Consider the following 22,228-nt stretch of genomic DNA (forward strand, 5'->3'; position numbering starts at 1 on the left):
GAACACATGTAAGAATTAAAGATTTTAAAATTAAAAAAAAAAAAAAAACAAACAGCAGTAAGGGAAAAAAAAATTCACTTGGGAAAGTGTATTAATATTACTGATAAGTGGTTTATTGTACTTGTATAGATTTTTTGTGTACATTTCTCACCATACCATGCCTGCTATGTTCCTAAGAGTTTTGCTTGGTTATTTTCCAGTGTTCACACTTAGAACATTTATTTATGGTACATTTTTCAGTAGCTGCTGTTGGGACTGACTTTCACTGACTTGCTCATATTTTATGAGGCTATTTTTAATAACAGTATTATTTCCTTTAATAGAAAAGAATAAAGATGTATACATAACTCCTGTCAAGGAAGTAAAAGCAACTCGAGTGAAATCCACTCAGCAAAAGACCAACAGAGGTAATAACATGGATTGTCTAACTTTACAACTTTTCAGTTTTGTTATCAAATGAAATATTTTGTTTCCTTAGGTAAGTGTAAAGATTTTTCATTGTCTTACATATCCTTAAATTTCTTTTTGTTTCAGCTTATATTAGGTTTTACTTTGTGTCTAAAAGTAGTATCTGTTACTTCAAGTGCTCTTGACTGAAAGAAGTATGATGCAAAAGATCTGTTGCAAAGGGCTGTTTGGGTTAAACTAAGATTTATTTATATTATCAGTTTGTTGTCTGTCCTTTACATGATTAAGCATTTTTGTCCTTTTTATCCTCCTAGTATTTTTCTGGGCTTCTATTTTCCTTTTATTTCATATTTTCCCAACATAATTTATTTTTCAAGGGATATCCAACAATAAGGGTTTTGTTGGAATAAAGTAAATGTTGACTGTTTAGGGGTCACTTAGAAAAAAAATCTGAAAATCAAGGTCTTTTTAATCTTTTATTATTTTCTTATTACAAAAGCAATGCATGCTTGTTACAGAAGAATCAGAAAACACATCGAAGCAAACTAAAGAATGCTAATAATTCCATTCATGAGTCAACCATTAAAAAAAAACTTTTTTTTTGAAGCCCTTTTCTATTAAGATTTAATTATTTCTAAATGGAATCTGGCCATGATATTGTTTTAGAGCCAGTTATTTGAATGCTGATTGCTAGATATTGTTCCATATTAGTCCCATATTGTTGGATGTTTTCTTGGGGATAACTGCGTTAGAAGTTTACAAACAAATACGCAATGTTGGAAGAAAACAAAAGAAAAAGTCTCACTTAAGTAAGTATGGTATATAAATTTCAATCAGATGACCATACTGAATAATTTGGCTTTGATCAGATTGCTTTTAGTCAGATATACTACAAGAATTCCACCTCTTATTTTTTTTAATAGCTCAAATTTCATTTATGTATGGTATTTTATTATCATAAATGAGGATCATCAGAGGCCACTTTACTTTGTAACTTTGTAAATTTCTATCAGGTAGAATTTTTGTAACCTCCTCCAGCATATAAAGGCTTTAATTTTATTCCAAAATGTTTTAGGGCACACATTTGAATTGACCTTGTAATTTGAATATTTTAACATTCAAATTTGAATATTTTCTTGTAAAATTTAAATATTTTACAAGAAACCATATCTTACTGATTAAAGTTCTATTTCTTTAGGACCTGTTTTATGGGCTTAATCTATATTTCTAACCTTATCATTAGGTCTACATATACCTTGTGCCATAAAAGGTGCACTCTTTATGTAGCATTTTTCACATGCTTCTTTTCCCCAAATGAATTTAACAGAATTTGCCTCCGTATAACTCAGTTTCCATCTTTTCCCTTGCCTATTGTCAGAGCTTACATAAGAAATTAGTAAAATTTTAATCTTACTTGGGTTCCATTTCTCTGTGGTATTGGTACTTTGTATCAAGGTGTCAGGGGACCAGGAGGGAAGGGTGTTGAAGAGGGGAAAATAAAGGATGGGTAGCTGAGAAAATAGGTTTAAAATGAGCAATTGATAATGAGTTATATACTGTCTTTAAGGACGGAGAAAAGTGATAGCTTCAGCTAGAACGAACAGAAGACATCAGACTGTTGAAGCTGAGGCTAACTCTGAAAGGTATGCCATGTACATCTAGAATATGTAAAGAAGCCCATCTTCATTTAAAAAAAATTATCTAGAAGTTAAAAAAATTGTAGTTTGCTTATACTGTGAATATATAACAGAATAATCTGAAAATGTATAGCTTTTTAGATTATCCAGGAGTATTTGACTTCCTCTGGTTTGTGTGCTTTTCCTGTTGGTTGACATGACTTTTAGTACTATGTAATTATTTTTATGTTCTTTCAAGTTATATTTCCATTTATTCATCTAATTAAAAGATCACGTATATATGACATCTCTGAATTTGAATTGGCAAACTACTGAGATTCAGATTTGGGTTCTCTACATTTATAATGTTAGAATAATTCTGCCTGTAATTTAGATGGTGTTAGTGGTATAATTTATTTTTGATTTCTGCCAGTAAGCCGCTGTTGGAAGCTGAATGTTTACAGCTGTCTTGTGTTCATTCATTCATTCATTCATAGGTAAAATGTATATTTTCAGTATATAACTTTAAAGTTTTGATTAAATTGAAAAAGTATCTTTTGGGGATACTTGCTGTTTAGTGTTTTAGGAATTATTTGCCTAAATAAATAGAACTTATTTTTTTCACTACTTGAGTATCCCATAAAATTCTTGGGCAGTTGCTATGGCTCCTGTTTAATTACAAGCTTCATTATAGAAATTGAAGTTTTTGTTTTTTGCTTTATTCTGTATAATACCAGGTCAGTGTTTCTTGGTTTTGAGATTTTAGTTTTAAGCTCAGTGGAATCAGGATATCAATCACACACTAATAAAATGACAGAAACAAAGTTTTATTTATAAATAAACTGGTTTTAAAGCTTATATTTAAATTGCTGTATTTCAACATCTGTTTAGTGATCATGAAGTTCCAGAACCCGAATCAGAAATGAAGATGAGATTACCAAGACGAGCCAAAACAGCAGCACTAGAAAAAAGTAAACTTAACCTTGCACAATTTCTCAATGAAGATAAAAGTTAGAAGAAGAAATGATGGAGGTGGAGTCCTTTGAAAAATGGCCTTTAAAATTATGTTCAGTTCTTTGCTTTAATAAAGTTACCCTTGTATGAAAATTAAAGTCTGATTCTTGTAGAAATTTCTGGTGTGCGATTCCACATTGTTTTATCCTTAATTGAATCTGTAAGTGTGCTTACTGCCCCATCTGCTATCAATCAATCATGGATTTAATAAGAAAATAAGGTAGGCCTGGGAACCTACCTTTTAACAAGTCTCCCGAATTTTCATGTTTAAAATCATGGCATATGGGCAACATCTAAGTGTAACAACTAGCTGGCTGCTTGCTTTGAGAAACTTGACTTAGCTGTGGCATATCCAACATAGATAATAACACCTCAGAACACATGTTAAAAATGACATCTTAAGGAAAAATAAAAACACCACAAACTAGCCAGAAACAAGCTTAGTTCCAGGGAAGACTAGTATGATGAACCGGAGTCCCCAGCATCCAAGTTCAACAGTTACCATTTTGATAACTTTGTGATCCTTACACTTTAAAATATTTTGATAATGCTACTTGTATGGGTGATTTTTTTTCCCCCAAAGTGTTTGCATATGAGAGCCCAAGTTTGCTTATGTTATGATGGTTCCTTGGTTAGGGAGATGTTCACATATATGTATTAATGATGGGGTTTTCTGTGTTTGGGATATAACAAAATATTTATTGTGAGTGATTAAAAAATATTAGTAGGAAAAGAATGTGACAGGAAGTTCACTACATACTAATTTATGAGCACTATTCCTTCAACTGTAAATTTATTTACTGAATAAAATTGGCACGTGCCTGACTTAAGAAACTTACTGTCAAATCAGTCCTCTTTCCTTGTGTTAATACCCAACAAAACATCTTCTACCCTCTGATAATCCTATTATTCAGAATAGAAATAACCTAACATTGGATCTATTTTAATAATTGTGCTTTTGTTAAGGTTTATTTCTGAGAGGCCATTTCTTTAAGGTGATGTTCTCTGATGGAGCTGAAGTTAAGACTGCTGTGCTTTTTTGGGCCAGATTGCTGCGTTACATATGTATATATGCTTTATACAACTTAGAAATATAAAAGGAGCCCAGAAGTTACAAAGAATGCTTATTAAGCTAAAAGGAAAATGAAGATATGGTGGTGATATAAAAACAGATGATTGTTTTTCATTCTGTTGGCTGTCTTTTCCTGTGCTTCAAATTCTTTATGTAAGCCTTTATTGTTAGATCCCTGTCATTTAAAAAATTTGGGGGGGTGGGCTAGGTAGGGATAAATAAGGTCTTAAAAGGTATGCCATAAGTAAAAGTCTTCAGAATCTCAATAAACGAAATCCCTTTTAATCCATAGCTATCCAAAGGGAAGCAGCCATATTCTTACATACTTACTTACATGGACCACCATACCACAGCTTGCTTTCTCTGGCATGGGAAAAATAAGCACCAAACTTTGAGTATTCTTACTATTCAAGTTTTAGACACAATCACATAAGCCAATGATGAAGCTATGCTTTGCACTACTAAAGGAATATTATCCTCATTTTAGGACATCCCTTTACACTTTAAAATAAAGGGCTAGAATACAATAAAATCAACAGATGTAAATCCATTTACCATTTTTCATTCAAAACTGATAACTTACAAAAAACCAAACAGTATTCTTATCTGCAAGAGGCACAGATGATATGCTGAAGAGTAAACATGCAGTTGTGCCATTGCTCTTAAAGCCCACAGACTTCATAGGTTTAAAAGTACAGAGAAATAACTGATCAGTTCAGATTCTCCCTGTGAATGAAACACTTGATGATAAACTATGATCAATTTCCTATACATATATAACTTTGAAAGAGATACTTCTAAGAGATACCTTTTGCCTTTTACCAATTTGCTTCGAGGTAGTTGGTATCCACCTGTTAGACAACCGTTCATGGGTCAGGTCATCAGAAGTCTTTACAGCACTAGCCTTCTAAATTTCACAATGCATTATATATTAAGACTTTGTGTACAGAAATAAAATGGGACAATTATATATTTAGGGTGTAAAAAATTCACAAAATACCATTAAAAAGAGAAACATCAAAATCCATTTGTACTGCAAAATTCCACAATGGTCTGGCATAAAACATGTAAAAAATACAAAGAATATAATCAAAATGATTAATAATGATTTTATAGACAAATCACAAGACCAGAAATATTTCAAAATCAATAAATGCTATTGGCAGAAAGAATGTTGAAATACAAAATAAGGATAGTGCAAGAAGAACCGCAATCTATTTCTCTTCACTTTTGAGATTTTGGTTATGAACTGTACAGCTTGCTAGAGATGCTGCTGTCAACTTCAGATTCCACTCAATGGGATGATTAAGGCACATCTTAATGGGGCTCAGAGGGCAACTTGCTGTATTCCCATCAGACAAATTCAGTTTCTCATCAGTTTTCACTTGTAGCATGCTGGAAAAGAAAAGTGTAAAGCACTTTAGTTTTGCTTTCATTTCAAAGAAACGATCAACCTTAGAAAACTCAGTATTACTGTTTGGACCTCTAAACAGCATTTTTGTTTTTTTTTAGCTCCTGCTGCCTTAATGAACTGAATGGAACATAAGTAATTGAGAGCTGACTCAGATACCCCTGGACAAAAAATAGCATATATGGATTTCATCAGTATCCCTCAGGATATTTGACCTACTGAGCTTGGCATTCAACCCTTTTAACTTTTCCTTTAACTTAACCAAGGATCACAGACATTTTGACACTAGAAGGAATTAACCTCTGTTGAATGCCTACCATATTCTAGGCACATTCACATGCATTATCTCACATTTCATTAACAACCAAGCAAGGCTGGTATACTGTAAGCCCATAAGAGACGATAAAAGTGAGTCACAGAGTTACAGTACAAATAAAATCGAGTTGCAAGGCTGGAGCTGAAATACAGTCCTTGCTCTTTATGCCCATCTACTAGCTCTCTGATGAGAATCTTCTCTAAAATCACAGACGTAACAGTCCAAAGGTAGCTAGCCACTCCACACGTGACACACATGTAATCCCAAGTCTTATGTAATATTAACGAAAGTCAATTCACATCTTCAGATGTGAGTCCTTATGTTTAGAAACAGCTTGATATACATTAGCCCATTTGACACGACTGATGAGTTCAATTGGGCTACGTCATTCCTGAGCTTTCTCTAACTGCATGTCAATGATTCTGCCCATCAGTAAAGAGGAGGCTGAGCTGTGTAGTGTAGTGGCTTCTTAGAATTGGTAAATGGCAGCAACATCCAGACTTCGCTAGCAATTTCCTGATCCCTCCTTGCAACTTCAAACAACTGACTCATTTGTCATTCCATAAACCAGAGATTTAACCTGTTAAATGGTATTTTAACAACTATCATATTTTCACTGAATTTCCCCCACATTGTTTGTTTCACTGAATGACATGATTTCAATTTTTATAAATAGATATGAAACAAAATGACAGCCTAAAAGACTACCAATCAAAAACAGTAAATCACTTTTTAAAAACAAAACTGAGATATGATTAATGACAGTAATGTTTTTCCTTCCTCCAAGGACTGCCAGTCTTCATATTTATTTGTATTTTCAAAACAAAATTTGATGTATGCCTCTTTGAGAAACTAAAGGAAGCTATACAAACACAATGATATTAATTGAGGTATCTTGGTAGGTATATATATCAGGTATCAAACTCCCAAATAAGAAAACAATGGCATGGATCAACAAATCATGGTCAAAAAATTTTTTTCTTCTTGCTATTTAACACAGTATTCATCACAGAGTAATACTCAATAACTATATTATTGTCCTTTTCAATACTTAAAGACAATTTTTTAAAGTTACTTTTTTAGAGAGTAAACTCCAAATTTGGGAACACAAACTCTAGAGATGCACAAAACTATACAAATGCATGGGAAGAAAATATCAGTCAAGAAAAAGAACTAAATGTTAGTAGCCACATACAGATTGACATGTTTAATTAATACATACCTTCCAAAAAAGTAACATTCAAAATTTGGGCACCTGTGGTCTACAGAATACTAAGAACAGAACACAACCCTTACTCAGGCCTCACGTAACATCTGGGTTCCTTATTTGATATAGACAGGGCCTTACTTTGGATAAGTACCTCTCTTCTAGCTTCCTCCCGCTTTCACCAAAAGTGTGTAGTGTTAAACTAAACCTTTACATTTGTCTATAGCTCCATAAAGTTTTTAAAGCATGTTGACTCTCATTAGATCGTCAGAAACAGGCCTGAATAAGGGCAAAGGTTGCCTGCAATGATTATGTAGACAGCTCAGCCTATTTTCAATACTTCAGTAATTTCACTCACCCTAAGACAGAGCCCCTCTCCACCATCTGCATAACAGTTTACAGAACATGTGCATTTGGAAAGTAGAAAAGGAAAAAATAATTTTTTAAGTCATGGGAATCCAAATAGTTACTGTGTTTAATGATTAATGATTACAGATAATTCTAAAATATTTTTTTCATATATACAACTCTAATAATTTAAACTTGTTTTACTTATTACTGGAGGTATGTGATGGTTCATTTCCGTCATACAGACAATAAGCCAGTCACATTGTAGAAAATAGTGTAATTGAGACAAGTCTAAAAACATTACTTATAAAGCAGTTGCTATATGCCAGGCATTATGCTACAAGTCTTTCTTACACTGACCTCATTCAGTTCTAACAATCATCCACTGAGGCTCAAAGAAGTAAGATGACTGACCCAAGGTCACAAAACTGAGTGAGTCTTCAGGGCCTGTGATCTGATGCCTGCATGCTGACTCTTGGGCTGTGATTCTGTCATGATTCTCCCTTCATGTTACTACCTACTTAGCTGTTTCTTTAGAATACTTAATTTCCATGTCAGGTCTACAGCCATAACCTTACCCAAGAGACCTATATGTTTACAGCATGAATTTTCTTTAAAGAGGGAGCTGCTAGTCATATCTTTTAATTTCTCAGTGTCAGAGGAAAATGTCAGGGCACAGACTGACATGAGAGCCACCATGAGTGTTCTTTAGGTTGAGTTTCAGGGAACACAAGTTACCTTTTCAAAGGAAGAAAGAAGTCTAGCCATATGCACGGATAGGCAACCCTGACATACGATTTGGAATTTGAATAGTTACTATACTGTCCCGGAAACCACCAATTTAATGCCAGTGGGTGACTGGTTTATTTTCTTCTGGAAATTGTGTCCTCCATTGTTTATTCAGTAAAAAAAACAAAACAAAACAAAAATTCACTGATAGTTGTTACAGCTCAGCACTATCTTTGAGTCTGGTATCTTTACAAATCTGTCCAAATAACATGAAAGGGCAGAACTAGAGCAGAGAACCTTCATGAAGTAGACAAGTGTATTCCCAAGTTTTTGAGTAGTAAGTTACAAAAAGTCACTGGTCTACTGGAATCTAAATTTGATGGTTCTTAGGTTCTACGAGGCCAATATAAGACCCTGTCACAGAGAGAAATGTTTCAGTTCTATATGGCTCTGGCATTGTTCACCATCCAGGTCTGCTGGTAAGTAAAGTTAAATCCTTAACAATATCTACCTAATATATTAGGAATATAAAAGTGTGTGTTGGTATGTTTTAAAGGGTTTTGCAGCTTGGTAAGGAGGTGGTGGGTGGGTGGGGGGCAGGGAGGAGGGAGTATTCATAAATTACCAGAATTAAAAGTAGTAAAAGGAGTAACTAAGGACAAAGGGATTACAGAGAAGGGAAAGAGTAATCCTAGAAATGGATTAACATTTGAAATAGGTCTTTAGGGATGAGTTTTAGGAAATTGGAACAGAGGGAGATTTTAGATCCTGAGTTCTGATCCTAAATCTAATCACTCACCTGCTGAGTGTACACTCCTTAGCCTCTAAGTTTCAATTTAACTGGATAGTGAAGATAGAATACCACATCTTAAGGGTAATGTGATTATTAAATGAGTTGATGTAAATAAAGCACCTGGTATAGGGAATGCATGTAATATGCCTGATTGGACACATAGTAAGGAGTCAATAAATGTGAATATTAGTACTGGTAACAAAAATCAAAATAAAAAATTACATGTGTGGGGATAAACTATGGCAGATACATGTATAATCTGTTTTTACAATTTTTACTGTATCAGTTTCCCCGGTAATTCAGCAGTAAAGAACCTGCCTGCAGTTCAGGAGACTTGGGTTCGATCCCTGGGTCAGGAAGACACCCCTGGAGAAGGAAATGACAACCCACTTCAGGATTCTTTCCTGGAAAATTCCATGGACAGAGGAGCCTGATGGGCTACAGTCCATGGGGTCACAAAAGAGTCAGACATGACTTAGCGACTAAACAAGTAATTTGTATACAACAGGTTAATTTTGAATCTCTGGGCTTAAAGAGGATCAAATGTAAAAAAGCCATAGAGTGTAGCCAGGTAAACATGGTGCACTAGTGAACCATGAGGTTTAACGTGACCAAATAAATCCTTTCTCTTGTTGGAAAACTCTCTGAGTGTTAGGTTGTACAGATGTTGTATTTGTTTTTAAAAGCTGTAATTTATCTGAAGAGTAAAATTTCCTTTTGGTAAGATACTGATGAATTTAACTACTTTGGCAGATTGTTAAAGTGGAAATAAGTCAGCCATTTTTCTGGATTTGCTTTTGGTTTTTTGATATGGTTATCTGAAGGAGCAGAGGAACCAGGTGTTTAAGAACAAGACCTTGAAAGCCAATAGTCTTAGAATAGAATCCTAGAGTTGCAACTTACTGCTACCAATTTTAGAAAAATTACATTTTCAATAAAAGATCAACACATGGTACACACAGTACATGCTTACTTAGCGCTACCATGATTAGTAAAGAGCAAACCGAAATAATAAAAAATTGAAAAGAAGACATTTAGAATTTAATCATTTCACTAAGAAGTGAGATATCTACCTGAATTTTTAGCTAAACGGAACGAAGGAAACTGTAGTCATATCAAAGGTTCAAAACAAATTCTCTTCAGGATTCAATGAACAGTTTGCATTGCTATGTGATTTAGAAGTGATTCTCAGTCTTGTAGGGATCCCTGAATTTCTTAGTGAACTTGCATATTAGTACAACTGTGCCTAAAGCAGTATATTAAATAAGCATTCAAATATCTAGAAACTACATGATTCAGATACCTTTATAAATAAACTAGAAAATTTCAGTACTAATATGAAAGTAAAAGCAATTAGGAAGCTGTTTATCTAAAATAATGCCAATTAACTGTAGATCACAGAACCTGGTATGACGTAAATGTTTTTTGACCCTGTTCCCATAGACCTTTTTAGGAACTTCTCAATGATTATCATCAATGGTTCCAATCCTTTTTCTTAAATATACCATCTGTGGCAGATTAATAACTTCGGTTCTTCATCCATCACTGTATTCACTCTGCCCTATCTATTCGACCAGGCCCTCCCATCCTGACTCACCTATGTGATGTGCACTGGCTTAATGGGATAATAGCAAACATGCTATTTATAAACAGCAAACATGATGCTAGCTGAAGTTGAGAAACTAGACATTTATGTTCACTTTTACACCTCTGCTTCTGCCCTAAGAACATGCCTGGCTGGCTTGCTGGATGGTTATGAGAGACACAAGGAGCAGGGCTAAGCTGTTCCACTCAATTGCCAGCTAACCCCAACACACTGGAGGGAGCCCAGCCAATATCCAAAGAACCTCCAGTCACACTTGCCAATCACTGACACTAGTGAAATAAATACTTAATTACTTTGAGCTAATGAGTTTTGGTCTGGTTTGTAAAATGTAGCATTGTTGTGGAAATAAATAATAGACCATCTCTATTTTGGATCCTCACCATCATGTTTAAACAAGTGCAAGGTCCCTCATTATTTAAAAAAAAAAAAAAAAACAAACCATGGCTTCACTCAATCTTTTGACCAACCTAGACAGCATATTAAAAAGCAGAGACATTACTTTCCCAACATAGTCAAAACTATGGTTTTTCCAGTAGTCATGTATGGGTGTGAGAGTTGGACTATAAAGAAAGCTGAGTGCCAAAGAGCTGATGCTCTTGAACTGTGGTGTTGGAGAAGACTCTTGAGAGTCCCTTGGACTGCAAGGAGATCCAACCAGTCCATGCTAAAGGAAATCAGTCCTGAATATTCACTGGAAAGACTGATGCTGAAGCTGAAACTCCAATACTTTGGCCACCTGCGAAGAACTGATTCATTCGAAAAGACCCTGATGCTGGGAAAGATTGAAGGTGGGAGGAGAAGCGGACGACAGAGGATGAGATGGCTGTATGGCATCACCGACTCAATGGACATACTGCTGCTGCTAAGTCGCTTCAGTCGTGTCCAACTCTGTGTGACCCTTTGGACTGCAGCCCACCAGGCTCCTCCATCCATGGGATTTTCCAGGCAAGAGTACTGGAATGGGGTGACGTTGCCTTCTCCCCAGTGGACATGAGTTTGAGTAAACTCCAGGAGTTGGTGATGGACAGGCAGGCCTGGTGTGCTGCAGTCCATGGGGTCGCAAAGAGTCGGACATGACTGAGTGAATTGAACTGAATATTTTTAGTCAGATTACTTTAATAAGCTTTCCTATATTTGCTATCACCATTTTCTATACCTCTTCTTCTTTAACCTTCTCTAACCTAGCTTCCAGGCCTTTTACTCCAGGAAACCAGCACTTACTAAAGTCACCAATGTAATAAATCTAACAAAGGATCTTTAGTTTTTGACTGTTTGGCTTCTTAACAACATTCAACACTTTCAGCTGTTTCTTCTGCTAGGGACTGGATTATGTCCCCCTCCCTTCCCACCACCCCTCCAATCCCCCATCCTCAGATTTATATTATTAAGAGATATGGGGCCTTTAGGAGTAATTAAGGTGAAATGAAGTCATAGGGTAGGGCCATAATCCAATAATCCCATAGAAGAAATGGAGTAGCCCTCATAGTCAACAAGAGTCCTAAATGCAGTACTTGGGTGCAATCTCAAAAACAACAGAATGACCTCTGTTCATTTCCAAGGCAAACCATTCAAATAACAGTAATCCAAGTCTATGCCCCAACCATTAATGCCAAAGAAGCTGAAGTTGAATGGTTCTATGAGGACCTACAAGACCTTTCTAGAATGAACACCAAATAAAGATGTCCTTTTCATCATAGGGGACTAGAATGCAAAATTAGGAAGCCAAGACATACCTGGAGTAACAGACAAGTTTGGCTTTGGACTAGAAAATGAAGCAGGGCAAAGGCTAATAGACTTTTTCCAAGAGAACCCATTGGTCATACCAAGCACCTCTTCCAAAACCACAAGAGATGACTCTACACATGGACATCACCAGATGGTCAATACTGAAATCAGATTGATTATATTATTTGCAGCTGAAGATGGAGAAGCTCTATACAGTCTGCAAAAACAAGACCGGGGGAGCTGACTGTGGCTCAGATCATGAACTCCTTATTGCCAAATTCAGACTTAAATAGAAGAAAGTAGGGAAAATCATTAGGCCATTCAGATATGACCTAAATCAAATTCCTTATGATTATACAGTGGAAGTGACAAATAGATTCAAGGGATTAGACCTGATAGAATGCCTGAAGAACTATGGATGGAGGTTCGTGACACTGTACAGGAGGTGATGATCAAAACCATTCCAAAGAAAAAGAAATGCACCAGTGCAAACTGGTTGTCTGAGGAGGACTTACAAATAGCTGAGAAAAGAAGTGAAAGGCAAAGGAGAGAAAGAAAGATATATCCATCTGAATGCAAAGTTCCGAAGATAAGAAAGGAGTCATAAGAAAGCCTTTCAAAGTAAACAATGCAAAGAAATAGAGGAAAACAATAGAATGGGGAAGACTAGAGATCTCTTCAAGAAAATTAGAGATACCAAAGGAACATTGCATGCAAAGATGGGCACAATAAAGGACAGAAACAGTATGGACTTAACAGAAGCAAAAGATATTAAGAAGAGGTGGCAAGAATATACAGAAGAACTATACAAAAAAGATCTTCTGCTAAGTCACTTCAGTCATGTCTGACTCTGTGCGACCCCATAGATGATCCAGATAATCACAATGGTGTGATCATTCACCTGGAGCCAAACATCCTGGAGTGCAAAGTCAAGTGGGCCTTAGGAAGCATCACTATGAACAAAGTTAGTGGAGGTGATGGAATTCCAGCTGAGGTATATCAAATTCTAAAAGATTATTCTGTGAAAGTGCTGCACTCAATATGCCAGCAAATTTGGAAAACACAGCAGTGGCCACAGGACTGGAAAAGGTTTTCATCCCAATCCCAAAGAAGGGCAATGCCAAAGAATGTTCAAACTACCGCAAAATTGCACTCATTTCACATGCTAGTAAAGTAATGCTCAAAATTCTCCAAGCGAGGCTTCAACAATACGTGAATCGCGAACTTCCAGATGTTCAAGCTGGATTTAAAAAAGGGAGAGGAACCAGAAATCAAATTGCCAACATCCGCTGGATCATTGAAAAGCAAGAGAATTCCAGAAAAAATCTACTTCACTGACTATGCCAAAATTTTCGACTGTGTGAATCGCAATGAACTGTGGAAAATTCTTTAAGAGATGGAATACCAGACCACCTTACCTGCCTCTTGAGAAGCCTGTATGCAGGTCAAGAAGCAACAGTTACAACCAGACATGGAACAATGGACTGGTTCCAAATTGGGAAAGCAGTAGGTCAAGGCTATATATTGTCAGCCTGCTTATTTAACTTCTATGCAGAGTACAACATGTGAAATGCCAGGCTGGATGAAGCACAAGCTGGAATCAAGATTGCCAGGAGACGTTATCAATAACCTCAGATATGTAGATGACACTACCCTTATGGCAGGAAATGAAGAGGAACTAAAGAAACTAGATGAAAGTGAAAGAGGAGAGTGAAAAAGCTGGCTTAAAACTCAACATTGAAAAAACGAAGATCATGGCATCCTATCCCATCACTTCATGGGAAATTGATGGGGAAACAGTGGAAACAGTGTCAGACTTTATTTTTGGGGGCTCCAAATTCATGGCAGGTGGTGATGCAGCCATGAAGTTAAAAGACGCTTGCTCCTGGGAAGAAGAGCTATGGCCAACCTAGAAAGCATATTTAAAAGCAGAGACATTACTTTGCTGACAAACATTTGTCTAGTCAAAGCTATGGTAGTCATGTATGGCTGTGAGAGCTAGATCATAAAGGAGGCTGAGTGCTGAAGTATTGATGCTTTTGAACTGTGGTGCTGGAGAAGACTCTAGAGAGTCCCTTGGACAGCAAGAAGATCAAACCAGTCAATCCTAAAGGAAATCAATCCTGAATATTCATTGGAAGGACTTATACTGAAGCTGAAGCTCCAATACTTTGGCCACCTTATGCAAAGAGCCAACACATTAGAAAAGACCCTGATGCTGGGAAAGATTGAAGGCAGGAACAGAAGGGGATGACAGAAGACAAGATGGTTGGATGGCATCACTGACTCGATGGACATGGGTTTGAGCAAGCTCTGGGAGATGGTGAAGAACAGGGAAGCCTGGTGTGCTGCACTCCATGGGGTTTGCAAAGAGTCAGACATGACTGAACATCAACAACAATAATCCAATAGGACTGATGTTCCTATAGAGGAGACACCAAAGAATGGGAGTGTCCTGCAAGCCAGGAAGAGAGCTCTCACCAGAAACAGAACCCTCCAGATCTTAGACTTTGCAGTCTCCAGAACTGTGAGACAATAAATCTCTATTGTTTAAGTCATGCAGTCCATGTTGTTTTGTTATGGCAGCCTGAGCCGAGTAACATACTCTCTCTTTTTGAAACTCAGTACTGGTTTTCCTCTGCCTCTTCTGTCAATTCAAGTAGTCATCCCACTCTACCTGGCTAATGCATGTTGCTACTTCTCAAGTTTGAGTCCCAGGCTTTCCTTCCTTTTTTTATACTGTCAGCTCTCATCCATATTCAGTTTCAGTTATCAATGATATTCTAGCTATCTCAATTTTTCTGAGTACTCAACCTACAGCGGCTTTACAAAAAATCTCCTTGTATCACCTAATTTCATAACACAGATTTTTACCACTGCCTTATGTTTTCTGTTTTACACCCTCCCAATAAAATACAAGCTTGAAGAAAGTATAAATCCCTGTTGGTCTTGCTCAGTATATTATTTTCATCACCTAGCATATTGCAGCTGGATAAATAATTGTTAAAAAATGAATCTGGGTTATTTTTTTCTAACCATGATGAGGTAACAAGGTGAATCTGCCCTCTCACTTTATAAACAGCACACTAAATACATGAAATAATGTTTCTAAGATAAAGGATGACAGAAGTACAGATGACAGTGATTCCTGAGAAAAGGGAAATAAAAGGTAGTAAGTCCTAAAATTTGCTATGGTTTACTGCTTAGAGAGTTTCCAGACTGCAATAAAGGAGGAACCCAAACAGAGCTTGGGAATCTTCCTGAAAAGGGAAGACAGAGTTTAGATGTAGAAGAGTCCAAGGTGACTAGACTCCCTGCAAGTCTGCAGATCAATACTGATCAGACATAAATGTTTCCCAAGGCTGTGAAAAAGACCATTGAGAAGGACCAGATGGAAAATACCTAGAGGCCATATAGGACTGGATATGACTGGTGTTGCCACCAAAAAATGGAACGTCCTCCTAGAACTTGGGCAAGTAGAGTCCCCAGATAGGTGCTGGTGTTGCCTGCCTAGTGGAGTAAAATCAGCCACTGAAAGGACATAAATATGGCTTCTGAGAACCTGCGTGGTCTACCCTTGACTTACTCTTCAATGTTCACGGGACATCATGCTCCTCCTTCTCTCTTTTGACTCAAGACACACCAGTCACCTCTTATCTAACTCCACGAGGAATACCAAGCCTCATGTTTTTTTCAGTCACTTCTTTCTTCCTGGAAAGTCATTCCTCCCCTCCCCATTCTCTGCTGCTTGCCCTAGTTGATGGCTACTCATTCTTCACAGCTCAGTTCAATGGACATTTTTTCAGAGAAGTCTTCCTTTACTTTGCTGACTTGATAAGATCTCCCTACAAGGAATAATCATAGTACCACCTACAAATTAAGAACTTGTAAAATTTGTATAATTTTTCTCAAATGTCTGCCTCTCCAAACAAAGCTGATCATGAATGGAGTGACATCTGGTTTTGTCCCCCATCACATTCCATATGACTACCATATTGCCTGGAACACAGGAGACAAAAATTTTTGAAAGAATAAATTAATGGTGTCTATAGATACTGGCTTCTAAAGTCTAGCATTCTATACATTTATATTACACACAAAGAAGCAAACAAATGAATTTTCCAGGTTGCCTAGAAATGGAATTGGAGGGGAAAAAAATGAAGCCAAGGTCTTGCTTAAAATTAACAAAAACAAGGAAGAAAAAACATGGCAGGATGAAATCATTCACATACCTGCTCTGTTTTTTTTTGTTGTTGTTGTTCAACAATAGGTGAATTCAGTAGGCTATTTATTATGATAATCACAGACTACTCAGCTCACTATAGGAAAAATGAGGAGAAAAATATGATAGCCATGAGGGCTGAACTAAAAAATTTGAATTACTAAATGAATAGAGAAGATAAAAGGGGAGAAGAACATGTGAGGTAGGAATTTAAGGTGTGAAGCACTGAAATAAATCTCTAACAGGTCGTAGCACCTGGTTAAGGAAGAGAAGGGTGACCCTTGAACCACTTACCTCAGATAGACAAAGCAGGTCTGGAGGCTGCAGGGAGAGAATGAAGATTTACAAAACAGAACAAAACTGGGACTGATGGCTCCCCCAGCACCACTCTGCTGGATACAGACAGGTCTTGTCCCAGGGAGAAAAAACAAAATAAAATAACTACAAGTCAGAAATGTACTGGATTGTGTGGCAAGAGGAAGCGGACAATAGGGAGGGAGTGGATAGGTTTTGGGAATGAACTGGATACAATAATCTTAATTTACTAAAAACAAAAAGAAAAGACAATAAATTTTTTTTCTAGTCACATCATATCAAAATTCTACCAATAAAAGTGGGTCAGCCAACTTTTTCTGCAAAGGGTCAGGATATTTTAGGCTTTGTGGGCTTTAGGATCTCTGTTGCAACTACTCAATTCAGGTTTTGCAGCATAAAACAGCAATAGACAAAACACATAAGTGAATGATCATGGCAATGTTCCAATAAAACTACTTACAAGGCAGGCTGAGGGCCAGACACCTCAATTTGGAAAGTTAATCTGGTTTGAAAATAGTGTTGTACTTCATATCCATTAATAGGGTGAATCAACCAAATTATCTTTCTTCAAGTTTTATTAATTATGTTGTTAAACTGAAAAAACAACTTGAAATATTTTTTGCTAAGTTCCCTGAGTTACTTTGTAACTCTATCTAACAGTGCCCAGTAGATCAAAAGAAAAATATACAATATTTGTTGAACAAATGGAATAGTTTTCCATGAAAGATATGGGGCAATTAGTAAAGCAGAATATTCTGTAATGGTTGACAAAGCAATGAGATATAAGATATGCGAGAGAAATTCTAGGAAAAAAAAGATAAGGAATTACCAAAGTAGCTGTTTCATAACACAATATTACTATATTAAAACTCTTTAAAACATTAACTCTTCTCTTTAGTCAGTCTCTATGAAAATTATAATAATGGGGAAAATATTTAATTTTAAACAGAATGAATTTTATTAAAGCCTTTTTTATTTCATTAGAATGCTTTAAATTACTGGGTCACAGTTTTAATATTTTTACTGATGACACTGGCAAGTAACAAGACGGTAATATAAAGCTCATGTAAAAAAGAACAGGTCGATATATTTATTATTTTTTACATTAAAATATGTCTTTTTTATCCACTTCTGACCAAATTAAGAGTGTGGTTTAATTAAGACTCAAGGGGACTCTGATCTTGTATGTTTTCCTAAACTCGTAAGGTATTTTCTTATGATTTTTAATACAGAGAGGCAAGCCACCTGAACTGACTGCTACTTCCTTTCTTGATTCATTATGAAATAAAATCTATACAAAAATAAATCAGACTTATCAAAATGTGATTATTTTGGCCTGAATGTTATTTACTAGAGTCATCTTTTCATGGTGAATCTTAGTAAAGCACTTACAATTTAATTTTGATTACTTTAACAATCTATGTACAAGAGCAAATCTAGTACATAAATTAACGTACATAATTAGAGTCACTGCATACTTTCTGGTAGCATCACAGTAAGTACAGAGAAAGCCTAGCAGGAAACTCTGTAGAACAGTGTTTCCAACACTATGCTCCGGGGCCTCCCAGGTGGCGCTAGTGGCACCTGCCAATGCAGGGGGTTTAAGAGACACTGGTTTGATCCCGGGGTCAGGAAAATCCCCTGGAGAAGGAAATGGCAACCCATCCCAGTATTCATGCCTGGAGAATCCCATGGACAGACGAACCATGGGGTTGCAAAGACTGAAGCGACTTAGCATGCAAACTATGTTCTATGGGACATAAAGTTTGGAGAACGTGTTTTAACATACTAATGGGGCTCTATGATTCAGTAAGCACAAGAAAGATAACTGAGCATTTCACAACGTTACTGGACTACAGAACACTTTGAACACAGAACATCTTGGTGGACCAGTTTTTCCTGGAATGTAACTTTGGAATGCTTGTGTAGCAAACCAGATTAAAGTGACTGAATCATCTGGAAACATTTTTCTATCAAAATGAAATTCAGAAAGTCATCTCCTCTAGTACTTCATAATTTCCATTAGGTAACATGATGCTGAATGTTACATGAAGTAACTCTAAATTTTATTTATAACTGTTAAAGGATATTCTGTGTTGAGGTTGCCTCAACCATACAAATTTAAAAGAATATCTTGAGTTAGGACTCAGAAAAATACGGTAAAATGTTCATTAGCAGGACCAGAGAAGGATGCACGGTTAGTTTCAGTTTTAGGTAATTAAAAGAGTATACCATTATTTTCAAATCACCCATCACTTACATATCTCAGTGAAAACCAGAATTCTGAGTGGAAATATATATATAGTCATTTTTGAGGACAGATGACAAAACCAGAGAAACTGACAAACTGAACTATTTTCAGTCATCTCAGAATCCGATTGAAAGTGTAAACCTGAGTTTTGAATTTTTATGGAAAAATTTAACATTTTAGGAAAAATAATATGAGGATAGTAGCTTTAAGTACATACTAGGTTATTCTGGCCTGAAATTTCAGAGGTGTCCAAAGTCCATTTATTATATCCAGCTGTGTATCAATTAGGAAAAGGCACACATTTGCTTTAGGAACTCAAACAACACTGACATTAAAGAGTCTATGTTATTATTTTCAATAGTCACATAATTTTAGACCATTATCACCACAAAAATCATCTCTTACAACTGGTCCTTCACACACCCCATTCTGCCCTCTCTTCTAATCTATATTGCGTGCAGCTATTAGAAAAAGACTTCTTAGAAGTAGTTTGATCATGTCATTTATCACAACTCAAAGAATAAATTCTTAGTTTGATCTCTTTTCCTTCTGTTACATCCACTTGGTGAACACAGTTACTATTAAGTATAATGGCCCATCTTTCTCCCAAGCTTTACATTCTGGCAACTGAGATAAAAATCACAAGCTGTTCAATCCTGTTACTTATCGAGACAGTATTTCAAACATTATCCAGAGCTCAATACTTACCATAAAACTCTTAGATTACCTCTTGATTCATAGAAAATAGTCTACTATCCTAAACATTCTCCCCATAAATTATAAACTTTAGGAGGATTTGGATCCTCCTAAAAATCACTCCCACTAGTGTCATGTTTTCGGCTTCCCAGGCGGCACTAATGGTAAAAGAACCTGCCTGCAATGCAGGAGACGTAATTGATGAGGCTATTCTCCCTGGGTGGGGAAGATACCCTGGAGGAGGGCATGGCAACCCACTCCAGTATTCTCGCCTGGAGAATGCCATGGACAGAGGAGACTGGCGGGCTGTGGCCCAGACTACCGCAGAGTTGGACATGGCTGGAGCAACTTGGCATGCACACATGCATTCTCATGTCTTAGGAGAGAAAGGACTCTTCTGGCCAAAACCAATCTCTCTAATGATTCTCATGATACCCCACTATCAAGTCAGGGGCTTCACTCCATTTTCCCTGTTTGCCATCTCATTTTTCTACTTCAGTCTTTCATTTTCCAGTGGTTTCTTCCCACTGGCATCTAAACATCCTTCAACTGGGCTTCCTCTCACTACTTCCCTATTTCCTCACCAATCTGCCATTTACATTTTTCTGTGCTAATTTTCTTCATTTCTTTTTCCTGCATTTACTCAATCATAAGAGTCCTGACTCTAAAATAACCTCTTGTGCTACACAGAAGATTTCAAGACCTAACTGACCTCTTATTAACACTTTACACTGCTGTTTTTTTCCCTTCTTAAAACACATTTCCTGTCCCCATTCTCTGCTGGCTTTCCTCTTCTCTCCTGGCTACTCTCACTAGTCTCCTTTTGTACACATCTTTTATTTTCTCCTATCTCTGGGGCTCTGAGACCCTATGTTCTTCACATTTTACACTGAACAGTCTCTTCCACTCTCAGGGCTTCAACTATCTGCTGGCCCCCAAATCTTTATCTCTAGCTGAGACCTCTCTCCTGAGCAAAAACTCATAACTCATCCTAAGTATCTTTTCTTGGATACCCCACTAGATATCTCAAACTTTATATGTCTAAAACTGAACACCTAGAGTGATATTACAATCACCTACCCAGATGTCCAAGCCAAAAACCTGATGTTAAACTTTATTCTTCTGTTCTCTAAGACTGATTCTACTTCATGGATGTCTCTCAAATGTGTCCATTCTTCCCCAATACTGCCACTATCAGGGCTCCAGATTTTTTTTTTCACTAACTGATGCTGACCTCACAATTTGTGCTATGCCTCCATCAGCAGCTTTATCTTTTGCCATTTTTTCAACTACCCCCTGCCCCTTCCTAAATTCCTATTTTGTGTCTTAGCTATATGAACTAAATTAATCAGTGTTCCAGATAACCCTGCTCTCTTCAGTCAACCACATTTTCCCCACGCAATTTGCTTCTGCCTGAAATGCTCCGGACTTCTAATACTTTGTCATTCTTCAAATTCCAGCTTAGAAGCAAGTATCCTTGTGTAATTCTCTGACCCTGGGTTCAATTTCCCTATGTGCTCCTATAGTCCATCTCTCTCTCCCATCAGAGCACTCATCTTTCCATGAATTGCCTATTCACTATCTTGCATAAGATGGTAAGCTCGAGAGTACAAAACATGACTTTTACCATTCTATCCCCTTAAAACATATAATATTGCACTTAAAACATAAAATACACTCTATATTTTGAATAAATAAGCAATATAGATCTTATTTTCTTACTTAGATGGAAAAAAGCTTTTTGAATCTTCTATCGTGCTTAAGAGCATATTGTAGGCATTCATTAAGTATTTGTTAAAACAAGAATACAATAGAATTGCACTTCTTCTTCTTCCTTTCCATGTTTACAATTGATATAAGCAGTACAAATGTCATCAAGTATAAGTTTTAAAATTTCTGTGTACTAAACTATATCTGTATGGTTAATCTTGAAAAGTTTAAAAACAAGACATTTGTAAGTAAAAGCAAAACTCTTCATCAACAGAAATATTCCATTAATTCATTATTACATTGCCAAATGAATTTTCCTAGAAAAGTCCTATTGTTAAAAGTCTCAAACTTCCAGTTACTATGTATTCAATGAAGAAGAAAAACACATATAAAATAATGAATTTTAGTGTCATTTCCAAAAAGGCAAAAAGAAGTATGGAGTATCAAGAATAATGATTAAAAAAAAACAACACCTTAAGAAACATTTAAAAATCAGATAATATAACAAATATTGCTATAAATACAACTTTATAAAAATAATGTCCTTGTTGATTGAGTGGGAAAAAAAAGAATGTTAAAACAAAGAAGGAAAGTTATCAGTAAAAGATAAATAAAACTTTGAGCAGAACAGGAACTACTACTATGAATTTTTAAAATGAGAAAAGGTGAAAAACAACTCCTATTATGATACTGAAGTTTTTTTAAATGTTACAAAAGGATCTGAAATTAATTTGAAAAAGTAACAATTAGGCATCTTCCATCTTATTTTTCTAGGGTGATATCATATTT

General features: G+C 36.2%; 2 protein-coding genes across 2 annotated transcripts in view; one reads left to right on the forward strand and one right to left on the reverse strand.

Moving 5' to 3' along the window:
• Positions 1-3,108, forward strand: part of NCAPG (non-SMC condensin I complex subunit G) — a 44,990-nt gene extending 41,882 nt beyond the window's left edge. Inside the window, exons 19-21 of the mRNA XM_068975371.1 lie at positions 324-407; positions 1,976-2,051; positions 2,916-3,108. Coding sequence (XP_068831472.1) covers positions 324-407; positions 1,976-2,051; positions 2,916-3,039 — 284 coding nt within the window. The 3' untranslated portion in view covers positions 3,040-3,108. The remainder of the gene's footprint in view (positions 1-323; positions 408-1,975; positions 2,052-2,915) is intronic.
• Positions 3,109-5,440: 2,332 nt separating this feature from the next.
• LCORL (ligand dependent nuclear receptor corepressor like) overlaps positions 5,441-22,228 on the reverse strand; it is a 165,081-nt gene continuing 148,293 nt past the window's right edge. Inside the window, exon 8 of the mRNA XM_068975558.1 lies at positions 5,441-5,505. Coding sequence (XP_068831659.1) covers positions 5,492-5,505 — 14 coding nt within the window. The 3' untranslated portion in view covers positions 5,441-5,491. The remainder of the gene's footprint in view (positions 5,506-22,228) is intronic.

The sequence above is a fragment of the Capricornis sumatraensis genome, chromosome 7 (genome assembly GCF_032405125.1).
Source record: "Capricornis sumatraensis isolate serow.1 chromosome 7, serow.2, whole genome shotgun sequence".
Classification (NCBI taxonomy): Eukaryota; Metazoa; Chordata; class Mammalia; order Artiodactyla; family Bovidae; genus Capricornis; species Capricornis sumatraensis.